Below are 11664 nucleotides of genomic sequence, written 5' to 3'. Positions count from 1 at the left end.
TCCTTCATTCTTCTGGTGGCACAGACGTGTCAGGCTTGCAGTGCCATCATCACATGCCCTGAGCATGTTTGGGAGACACCAGTAGGTGGGTGATTCTGTGAACCTGTTGCAGTTCACATATCAGGCCTCCTTGCGAATGGAGGAGACCACTTTAGTTGGATCTTCAACTTCTCAAAGACTCCCAGGACATCATGTCTGACTGACATGGAGGAGGACATAAGAATTGTGGCCTGGATCATGGAGGTCTCTTTCAGACAGATGGCCTTCAACCAATGAGCAACATTGGGGCTGTGGGGCACTTCCCTCTCTCCGACCTTCTGTATACTTCTGAAGAACAAATGTTGACTGAATTGTATTTAATGTCACGTAATGAAGCCATGTCATATAATGTCCATACAATTGTCATGTAAAACATTTAGTAAGTGTTAAAGGAGACTAAAACATTTATTCATTAGCAGTAAGCAGAACTGTGGTCAACGGAGAGAACCAAGACCAACACATCACCCTCTTGGTGACGGACAGATGACACCCGATGCACCTTCATGTCGATGAGTTAAGAATGCAACAGCAGTGACTGGCCGCCACAAGTTACTGAAGTCATACGGAAGTGCCAGGAGAAGTAGAATATAATATGACGTGTGCGAGTTTGACAATAGGAACGGTCGCCTGTCAAAGAAGGAACAATAGACATCAGTGACAGCACGGCGTCTTTAATCCATGTTGACACAATGAAAACATCAGTCGGGAAACTTCTGGATCCATCAACAAATACACACAAGTAAATGACAAATAAATGAAGTGGCGATTCTTGGCATTCAACATTTTCCATTCAATTGGGAATTGATGGGAATCTATCGGAGAGGAAAAGCTCACGTACAGGTGGGAAGGCAGTTTGGCTTTTGGCTCTTAGCAGTCAACAGATTCTGCAGGGTTTATTTCTGTGCTGCTAGGCAACATCGTCATGGCTACCATTTGAGAGAGCGCCCTCTAGTGACAACCCCCAGTAACGTTCACGTGAGTTTATGTGTCAATGTTCATGATTTAAGCACGGAAAAAAAAGCAAGCTTCAATTAAAAAAAAAGCACTTGTTTAGGCAGCGGAATATGAAGGTCAGTAACAGAGCAACCAGTACTATTCAGCAGTCGTCCTACAGCGCCAGCTAGCACCTCATCTGAGGCGGTGATGCATTTCTTTCTTGGCTAGCATCGACTGGCCAACCAAATTGTGGAAAACTGTCGCAGGAAACACTCGAATCGATGCACACACCAAGGCGTCAAGGCAGTGACGCAGGGAATAATCACTTCCATCGTTCTGAGCAAAACTTACCCTCAAAACTTTAAAAGTAACGCACAAACACATATCACACGCACATACACACGTTTCAGTGATTACAAATGTTGGCATCAATAATAACATCAGTCGTCGACAGAACCTTTCATCAGTGTGGAAACCAAGCTGAGAGACCATATGGTAAAGTTGAATTAAACGTTGGATAGTTTGGCAGAGTATTTTGTGCCATCAACTCCATTAAAAGACTAAAAGGAAACCTATAAAACCATTTGACCTGGGAACGTCTCGTCCTCCCAGAGGCGAAGAAACGTCGTTCATTTAGGGCAATGGAAAGTTGGCATGAATCAGGAAAGATATCTTTGTATGGGTTTTAGACAACATCAGTAAACAGTTGTGCAGCAATGTGAAGACAGTTTGTTATGTAGATCTTAAAAATGGAATATAAGTGAGGGTCGATCAGTCAGCGCCTACAGCATTTTTCATGATCGCTCAGCAGTGGACGATGATAGTTAATTTCCATTTTGAGACTTCATGTGAAGACTCTGACCCTATATTGAGATTTCATGGTTACGACACGACGCAACGCAGCACTGGGCGACACAGCAGACAAGCAATAGCCTCCTGGGTGGATGTTTCACCTTTGTACAGTGCCCAAAGAGATGAGCGTCGAGTATGTAGCCGTAGCGAGCATGACATGGTGTCCAGGCCCTGCTACCCCAATAAGGCAACAAGTACCAGAAAAAATCTAATTAAATTTTGGTCATTTAAGCTTGAAATCAAATCTCTTTAACCACACCCTCTCTCCATTGTATGAGGAATGAATTTCCCACAAGAAAACACACGCGCGCACACGCACACACACACGCACGCTGCTGTCAACTGCAAGATTACGAATCTCAACAGTCTTTTGTGAATCTTCAGTGAGTCAGGAACGTTTTAAGGAAGTTCTGTTTGCAGTGCACCAGAGGTCAGGAGGTCAAGACAGGTTCACTGGGGAGTTCAGGGGAAGGGGCAGGGGGTTGTGAGGGTTGCTGCCTTCACTGCAGTAGCTCATCCAGCTCACTCTCCTTGAGCTTAGCATTGTCTCTGACTTGGTCGAACGTGTACGTCTTCACGATCCTGCCGTTCTGAAAGACAGTGTGCAGAAGGTCCTGCAGGAGAAGCGGATGTCAGGGTTAATAAAGTACAAAACTTGGGAAATAGGGAGCATTGGGGGCGAGGGTAAGCAACTCACCTCGCCGTACTCATCCTCAAGGTCACCCTTCCCCTCCTCCAGGGTGACAAAGTCTCCGCTTGGTGTCCGGTGAAGTGACAGGCGACCTTTCTTTGAGCGTTTGTTGGGGTCAGCGACTGGGTCCTTGAACACGTTCACCTGCAGGAGAAGGACATAAGGTGTATAACAACAAGGTATAAACAAGCTCCAGACACTTGTTCACACTCGAGTATCCGTTCACGTCTTACCCCGAGTCCATTTGTGACCACATAGCTGCACTTGAAAGAACAGTTTAGAAGATCCCGAGTCAGTTTCTGTAGCAGGGCTCCTCCAGAACCAAAGGCGATGTTCTCGATGGACCACCGGTGCTGCCTCATGCCCTCGACAATCTGGAACAGAGCAAACGTGTGAATAGGGACCTCCAGTGTGTGCGAATGTGTAAGCCTACCTCCTGCAGTGTGTTGATGTCAACGCCGTCTCCCTGGATCACACGAATGTATGGAGGTAGAACTTTGAAACCTTTAGAGTTCTCCTCTGGAGGAAACTTTTTCCCCAGAATCTCCAGAACCTGCAGGAGAGCATCACATCAAACACACATCAGTCTGACCACTGTGACAGAAAAACACCTCTGTCTCTCCATGTGTGATGCGGCTGTGTATGTTCAGATGAGACTGGGGCCAGCAGAGGCAATAGGAGTGACTTTGTCCAGCAATCCCACCTTCAGAACCGTGTCCAGCGGGTTCCCCGAGTCAGGTCGGACCACGAGTGGAGCATCGGCTCCGCGGGTCTCAATCAGCGCCCGCAGGTCCTCCCCCCAAATCTTCTCGCAGGCATTGTAGATGTCATAGCTGTCGCTGACAATGGAGACGGGTACGCCAGGAAACTGTTTGATGATGTGCTCAAATGCGTCCTTCTCATGGTCTTTGCCCCACGCTGTGATGGTGCTGAAGACAAGGACAATTATTCATTACAAACTTTGCGCTTTACGGTTATTTTAGGTCGGGGCTGCCTCAGCATGCACATTATTTCATTTTCAATTTCATTTAATTTTATATTGTTCATTGCTCAAGTGTTGGCAAATGAAAATAATTTCCATTATTCTGTTAATAATTTACCACTTTATGAGAGTGCAACATTGCACCAACACAATTAAATACAGTGGGACTAATACTAGTGCCTACCTGTTTTTCTTTTTACTGTTGAAGAAGTAAATAAAAACACGTTTTGTTTAAATTAAGGTGTCGTCATCATCTTAGCAGCACTTATCAAAATTACATTTTGATTACAAGTTCAGAGTCAGTCCATGTGATCGGCAGGATAAAACCTGGTGGGACCTTTGCTATGTTGAACATTTATGCTTGTCGGCCCTTTTGGAGACAAATCAACTTTAAATACACCACCGAGTCAAGGATTCTCTACGAGGATAATCTCTTAGGAGTTACAGTAATGGGGCGTTCTGGTACTTCTATCTTTATGAGAACCTGTATGAGTTTTCAATCAACTGAGTGAGGACATTTTGGCCAGTCCTCACTTTCTCAAGCCTCATTTTGAAGGTTACAGCTACACAATAGCTTGGTTATTATAATTGGGTTTTAGTTTTGTTCAGAGTCCTGGTTAAGTTTAGCCATTTGTTTTAGATGGTTAGTTTTAGGGTGAGAATCTGGGGAAAGCATCATGTCAATGAGAAACCGCACAATGTCAAATACAATATGTGTGAGTGTGTGTGTGTCAATTTAGGATCAAACTGCAAAAGTTGACATCACTGACTGAACAGAGCTCCGCTGGGATCTACTATCAATGTGTAAGCCACTGAAATGAGAATCATAAGGGACCTTCAAATTCACATGACTGAGGACTTATAAAAAAATTCAAACTCGCTCCTTCAGTCCAGATGAGGAAACATACCTGTGTTCTGCTGCCGGGACAGAGAATCCTGGCACTGGGTCTTTTGTTCCATAGTACTTTTTGATGACTCCGATGCCAGCCACTGTGTCTGTGCCTTTGAAGTTGACCAGGTGTGCAGAGGCGCCTATCCCTGCAGTCTGAGAGGAGCAGAGAGCATTGTGGGAGATGAAGACACCACAGAGCATTCTCTGATCACCGTACCTCCTGGGACGAGACCCCGCGGTAGCCAAAGTCGTGCAGCTTGTACTCGAGACCCTCCAGGTTTCCAGAAGTCTCCAGCAGGTATTTGGCTAGAATCTTCTTCTGCTCTCTGGAGTTGGTCGCCACAGTGACAGGATACCAGATCTGAACCAGGATGGTCTGTACAGAGTGAATATCGCACCTGTGAGGCCAGCGCTGCTCAAGAGGTTCACCTGGGTTGTTGTTGTTTCTGGACTGTGTGGTTGTTGTCTAAATTAGTGGTTCTCATTTGGACTGTCGTTGGAGCCCTCCATGACAAATGACAAACTGTGAGACAAATCAAGGAATAAACTGATAGAATTAAATACAGAATTTTAATAATGCAGGTATGTGTTGTTGACCTCAACAAGATCACTCCACTTGGACTCATCTTACTATAAACATGTGACACTCCACACAGCACGATGACACAAGCACGACAGTGTTCCCCGATCAAAGGTCTCATGACAACTATTAAGAGTGCGTCGCGGTTATGACCTTCAGGAAAGAATGTCTAAGCATGGGCAAGCACACATGCACCTACTACACACATTTATGTATGTATGTATGTATGTATGTATGTAAACACCAGTGGACGGGTGTTGGAGTTTAACTGGCCGGAAGCTCATAAAAAACACCAAAACAAAACCATAAAGTTGAATGCATGTGTTCGATGTGTCTGTCAACAAAAAAAACCTGGAAAAGATCCAAGCATATTTCAATGTCACTTTCAGTGACACATTGATGACAGGTCAAGGAACAGATGATTATGTCGTAGTGTTGTGGGACTCTCTGAAGAATTCACTGCGAGGAGACTGGAGTGCCCTCATGGTGTTGGTTGCGCTGCTGCAACAATGAAGAGCAGCATCACCAAGCTTGACAGAGATATGTACTCGGTGGGCTTTTCCAGTTCAGTTTGTTATTAGAGAAAAGTACATTTGTCACAAAGCAAATACAAATAAATGAACAAATGAGCTGCCTGGTTTCTATGTGCTACATATGTGCTGGCTGTCAATCAAAAGACTCATGTCAGAAGCAAGTCAGAAGCTGAGAATCCAGCGACAGCTTCTGTCTGGGAAGGAGGTCCACAGATGAGAAGCAGTACATGCGGAATGCGCGGTCTGCCATGATTTTGAGTGGTTATTGTTTCGTGAAGAGAGGCTCCCAGTTGAGGTTTCCTGGGTGGATCCACACGAACGTCAGACTGAACAAAGCAAACTCAACACACCTGCCAGCGGTCCGTGTGGTCAGACACACATGAATGTGGTGTGAGGACTCACCTCCACCCAGTTGGTGAGCCAGTAGCACTCAGGATCGGTGCTCTCCACTGTGAACAGGACATTCCCTCGAGGAATCACACTGCCCTCCGGCACTGCTTTGATCTCGATGGGAAGGTGTCCATCATATTTCTGTACACACAACAATGGTCCAGATCAGACTTCCAAACAATGAGGAATAACTTCTCCTGATATCCTACCAGTGATTCAGTGACCCCACTGACAAAAAAAACCCTCTTAAACCTTGAAATGTTTCTGAAAGAAAAGAGTAATTAATAATAAGGCACCTCAAGGATGTAGTTCCAGCCCTTCTCGTTGAATACGTCATCCTGGAAATGTTCTCTGTAGACTTCCTTGGCCTCCTGGATCTTCTCTGGAGTCACCACTTTCCCTGTACAGCATAGACATAAGCATGAAGGACCACAGAAGCTCCACAAACAAGAGCCAAGTCCTCTCAACTGAATGAAACTGTGACTAAATTAATCTTGCTGCGGTGTCCCTCAACCAGCCTCCACAATATTTGGAGCAGCTGCGCCTTTGTCTACTTGCACTTTGGCTATTGTGGCGTGAAATCCTCTTAACCTTCATTCGCCTCCTCTCAGTCTTGTGACCCTGAGCTGTCTGAATCAGAGGGCAACTAGTGCTAGAGACTGATATCAGCAACGACTAGAGCTATTCAAAAATAGCTGATGATGTGACGACGCTGGAGAGGCAGCAGTAGAGCAGTCCTCTCCATCATGTTCCATGCTCTGAAGGCCATAAGCTTCCATGTTGTTGGACTTCAAGTCAGTGAAGATGGAAGACCGCCCTGTGGAATCTTAAGTCAGGACTACATGAGTGCAGAAGGACTACAATGTGTCGATGGGTTGCAGTGGAGAGTGTTTTTGCAGTCCCATGCACAGCTGCAGTCAAGCGAACAGATTTTCACTTGTGCACAGTTGTTGGATGCACAGTTCTTGCAGTTCTATGGAGACGTTATGTCCAATGCGTGGTTGTGGCGTCAGCTATGTAGTTGCTAGTGCGCTGTCTGCAGTTGTTGTCGATTGCCCAGCTGTTGTGTCCACATGCTGTTGAGCGTATGTGTTGACTTATCACTGTGTTGGTACAGGTGGAACAGACAAAGCAGCTTATACTGCCCACTGCGGTCAGGCTGCACAATAACCTATGACTGGACTTACTGGCATTGTTTTTCAGTCACTGCAATTCCTAGTGCACTTTATTGTTAGAGTTGGGAGAAAAAATGTAAATGTCAGTTTCATTTTCAACTATTTTTCTAGTATCTTCATATTGCAGAGTAAAACATGTTCAATGTTAGTCCTCTTGTACATTGTTGCTTCATTTGTGTTTTAATGTTTACTACACTGCAACTGTGACAACACAATTTTGGCCCATTACGGGACAAATAAAGGATTATCTTAACTTATCTCATGTTACTGAGGGACTCACAACTACTGCCATGATGACAGTTGTGAGTCACAGGTGGGTGTTTTACCTTTCAGGTATTTGTGGAGGATGTACTGCAGTCCATAGAAGACGGTCTTGTCATATTTAACCTTTCGGTTCTTGCCAGGGTCGGTCCTCTTCTCCCGACACTCAAAGTAGGAATACACTTTGCTGGTGTTTGGAGGGTACTGCTTGTAATGTGTCACCTGTGCAGACAGATAAGAGATCCGTTTAGCAAAATATCACATTTTGCTGGAAGCATTTGGAGAATCCTTGGAGACTCAGAGCTCCAACATCCAGAGTACATGTACATTCACGTTTGGAGGTCTCTGTGCATGAAAAGCTGGAGCTGACAAATTCATTTTTCTTTTCTTTCTCCTGTGTTATTTGCAGAATTCACCACAGGCAGTTCTGATGAGCACACATTTTTCAGATGTCCTACAGTTATTTCAGACAGCGATTGCTCAATTCACAAGTTCCAAACCATATCTACTGATTATGCAGTGTACATTGGGAGATCTCTTCCATACCCAGACGTCTGGACTTCTTTTGTGGTCTAATCTGAGGAATGTTTCAGCCATCGGACCACAAGCGTCCTCCTCAGACAGCACAGAGGTGATACGGCAGGGCATGACTGAGACGCACACAGAACCAGCACTGATACTTGGTCCAACTCCAGGTACCATGAAGTTAACCACCCTGTCATCCAACACAAGTGTACGAATACGACCCATCTGCCATATTCAGTTGTAATAATGCAATAAATCAGGCCTTGTGGCTCTCATGACTCCTGACAGCGAGAGGAGGTTGTTTCAATTTCGAAGTACAACATTCTTTTCAGCTGGGAAGGCCAACACAGTCAGGGCAGACAGCTGAACAAAACTAGTTTATTCGATAATGATATCAGTCTCCTTTTTAATTATTGGATGTCAGTCACAAAGCTTTTGTGTCATCACTGTAAATACAGTTAAAGTTTTCCCCTGTCAGCATTGACTTAACCTCAGAGCAGAGCAGACATGCTGCCTGAAACGCAAACAAATTGTTTCATAATAATAAGAACTAATCATTTAGCAGAATAATATCTTGCTACAAACACGTTTTCTAACTGCAAGGTTTGAACACTGGGGAGTTGAAGGTCGAGAAAACATCATACTGGAGCACATGTATGCGTACACATATACGGATGTCACACTGAAGGTCAAGCATAGTCCGCAGTCCAGAGGACAGTGGGTAAATGTCAGCAGTCGACTCCATTTCTCTGCCTCTGTCCTTTGACTGCAAGTCACTCACACCTCAAAATAGACACTCACACAGCCAGCAGGGAGACACCAAGCACAGAGATTAGATAATATCTTTGCAATTGAGAAATGCCTTGTCACTGAACCAGGCTTTCTATCAATGAATCATTGACCATCTTCCAGTAATGCCCTGCTTGTCCAAGGTTCATGTTGTCACACACTGGCGTCAATCATCCAAATGACAGACAGAGCTAAAGCAGGTGAGGAAGAGAGTGCAGGCAGGGGCGAGACTGTGACATCACAGTAGCAGCAAGAGGGAAAGGGAAGCTTTATAATACAGTAGTAGAGTTCGGAGTGTCAGGGATGAAGAAAATTAGCTTGTCACGTAGAGTGACTAGAAAGCATAAGATCCAAAAGAGGAACAGCTCTTGTGGAGACGTTCGTACACAAAGTAAAACAGGCCCTTCAGTTTAGACATGTAAAGAGGAGATACATGTAGACTGTTGGATCAACAATGTTGGAGATGGATAAAGAGGAGGACAACTATAAGGGTGCAAGAGGGAATGAAGGCCTGATAAAAGTATGATCAAGATACGTGTAGGTTGAAGAGATGTGGGTGGGAAATGCCAGATTCAGATGAATGTTAGCACTAGCACGAACAGACGGACTCGGTAATGAAGTCAGTCAGTCAGAGGCTGAAACAGAAGTGAAGTCAGTTGAGTTGGACTGTTTCCCAATTATCATTGTGAAACTGCTGAGTCACAAATGATCTACTGTAGCACGACCAAAACACAAATGGAAGAGTTATAAAGTATATTCAAATACAAACTCACTAGCATTCTGTTTGACTAAACTCTCAAAATTCACCAGGAACCTGCTCTCTACTCAAACGTCAAGTGTTTCCAGACAACCGAGAGTTCTCAGTTCGAGAGCAAACACCTTTCAAGTCGTAATACCCCATCAACCATAGGCTCATTATTCAGCACACAGAAACATATGCAGGTCGGTCACACACAAACACACATACAATGATACAGACACGCATAGAACAAGAAAGAAGCACACACATTCATTGGTTTCCTTGTGGGTTACTGTCCAGCAACTCAATCATGAATAAATGAAATCTGAGCTGCTCTTTTGTCTGTACCAAAATATACATGACCTTTGACTCACAAGGATCACCAGGCAAAGCACTGGCAGTTATGATAATAACTGCAGCAACAGTGCAAACAAAGGCGTAATGACTTAATCCTCATTAGTTGTGTTTATTCTGTCCACCAACAGCTCATAGGTATGTTATGGCTGAAAGACTCACATGCTTTGAGCCACACAAAGAGTTTCCTTTCCATGAATGGGGCCCAAATGAGGAAAAACCCTGTTACATTGATGCTTGACACTTAAAGGTAGAAACCCAAAGCTTTTTAATCGGAGAAAACAGCAAAAGCAGGTGCCGAGCGAGTGCACATGCACGTGTGGGCAGCATTTGAACCCGCTTTGAGATGTCTTACACAATTTTCTCTGCCATTACATCTACAAATCGGTGGCAAGCTGGCACACAAGCATCAATCGCTGAATTTTCTGGTTTACAATACCATCTATTATTGGGCAACAAAATGCTCATTTTAAGGCCTGAAATATAAAAAAAATAATTATTGTTGCGACGTAGTGATATACTCTGTGTGGTAAAACCCCAAAATGTGCAGTATATCATAGAAGTGATCGACTGACCCCATGATAGGAGTCAGGTAATAACGGACAGTGCAATCGGTAATCTGAGACTGCAACATTAAAGCAGTTAACGCGGTGAACTAAGTTGGATTTTTATCGCAAGATCTATGAAAACAGTTTTTTCAGAACAAGCACTCCAGTACTTGCGCTCAAATAAGCTCAAGTCAACTGTAGCGGCTCATATACCAACTCTAAACTATTCGATGAAAACATAAAATGCATGAAACGAAAACGAAAAAATATACTAAGTATCCGCAGGACACATTGTGTGAAGGAAGAGGCACAGTTCCAGGGATCAAAACCTCTTAGAAAAGATAAGAGACAAGTACGCAGCTGTAACCAAGAAGCGTGTCCCGGTCCCTCAACTTAACGAGGGGAGCTGGTGACGTCACAACCGTGGAGCCTCAAACAAAAGCAGGTGTCTGGTGGAGAGGTCACGGTGTTGGCTGCTCACGGTGTTTTGAATCGCTTCTTGTTTGCTTTCGGTTTTGGTTTCCTGGAAATGATGGTGGGACCGAGTATGCGGCAATCTGACCCGGGGCGAACTCTCCCGGTCCAATACAGACGCCGCTAGCATGAGGCTAACATTAGCACGGGGTATCAATGAAAGCCAGTTAGCTCGTGGAGCTAATGCGGCTAACGACCGAGGCTAGCGAGAATATGGGGACAGTAGCGAACAGGATGATCCTGACTTCCCCGTTAAACCAAGCAGTGCCCTCCTCATCCTCCAGCCAATCCGGCCTTTGGTGTGCTGACGGAGAACGGCACGGCGGTAAGCCGGCCTCGGGGACTATCATCGGGACCCAGCGGCTTCCCGCCATCGAGCAGGCTCCGTACCTTGTAGGAGTCGGTGGCCAACAGGATGTTGAAGTCGGCGTCTCTGTGCTCCATCTTTCCCCCTCAATCGAGTCAGTCGCAGCTGTCAGTTGCGTTGCGAGTAGTGCTGCCTGCCGGGGGCTCCGGGCTGGTTGTGGAGCCGGGCGAGGGGGAAGGACAAGGGGCGAGTACCAGGCGGGGGGGACAACCCTCGTCGCGTCAACTTCGGCTTTGCTCGGCTCACTCACGACTACAAGCAGCCAATCGGAAGCGCCGTCTAGACAAAGACGATGTACTCGTGACAAGATGACAAACTCCCACGTGCTCCCTCACGCGGATATGGGTGATTAAAAACTTGAATATACAACGCCGCGTCCCAAATTCATTATTTCAGTGGCCGCACATTGACAGTTGCATACTGAAGTTATACTTTTCCATATTGACGAGATATCGTCGGCTGTCCTCCTGCCTCACTCAAACCGTTTCAATTCAAAGACGACGCACCTGATGAAGATGATTCACGCCGCGTTTAAAT

The 11664-nt window shown here is 45.3% G+C and overlaps 1 protein-coding gene across 1 annotated transcript; it reads right to left on the bottom strand.

Annotated features, from left to right (window-relative positions):
- Window positions 1-690: 690 nt before the first annotated feature.
- Window positions 691-11339, bottom strand: nampt1 (nicotinamide phosphoribosyltransferase 1). Its single transcript, XM_053863532.1, has 11 exons — window positions 11151-11339; window positions 7397-7553; window positions 6192-6295; window positions 5908-6036; window positions 4610-4768; window positions 4409-4545; window positions 3222-3447; window positions 2952-3071; window positions 2752-2892; window positions 2525-2662; window positions 691-2441 (listed from the first exon to the last, which is right to left on the bottom strand). The coding sequence occupies exons 1-11, from the start codon at window positions 11202-11204 to the stop codon at window positions 2328-2330; spliced, it is 1479 nt and encodes a 492-aa protein (XP_053719507.1). The 5' UTR covers window positions 11205-11339; the 3' UTR covers window positions 691-2327.
- Window positions 11340-11664: the final 325 nt, after the last annotated feature.

This window comes from Synchiropus splendidus, chromosome 4, assembly GCF_027744825.2.
Source record: "Synchiropus splendidus isolate RoL2022-P1 chromosome 4, RoL_Sspl_1.0, whole genome shotgun sequence".
In the NCBI taxonomy this organism is placed as follows: domain Eukaryota; kingdom Metazoa; phylum Chordata; class Actinopteri; order Syngnathiformes; family Callionymidae; genus Synchiropus; species Synchiropus splendidus.
The sequence above is the reverse complement of the archived record's forward strand: the minus strand, read 5'-3'. Positions and strand labels throughout refer to the sequence as shown.

Excerpts from the sequence above, each read along its gene's own strand:
- nampt1 (XM_053863532.1), bottom strand. The coding sequence starts at position 11,204 with ATGGAGCACAGAGACGCCGACTTCAACATCCTGTTGGCCACCGACTCC. Across the intron at positions 7,554-11,150 it reads TGGCCACCGACTCCTACAAG|GTGACACATTACAAGCAGTA; the intron begins GTACGGAGCCTG and ends CTGTCTGCACAG. Across the intron at positions 2,442-2,524 it reads TTGAGGATGAGTACGGCGAG|GACCTTCTGCACACTGTCTT; the intron begins GTGAGTTGCTTA and ends CTTCTCCTGCAG.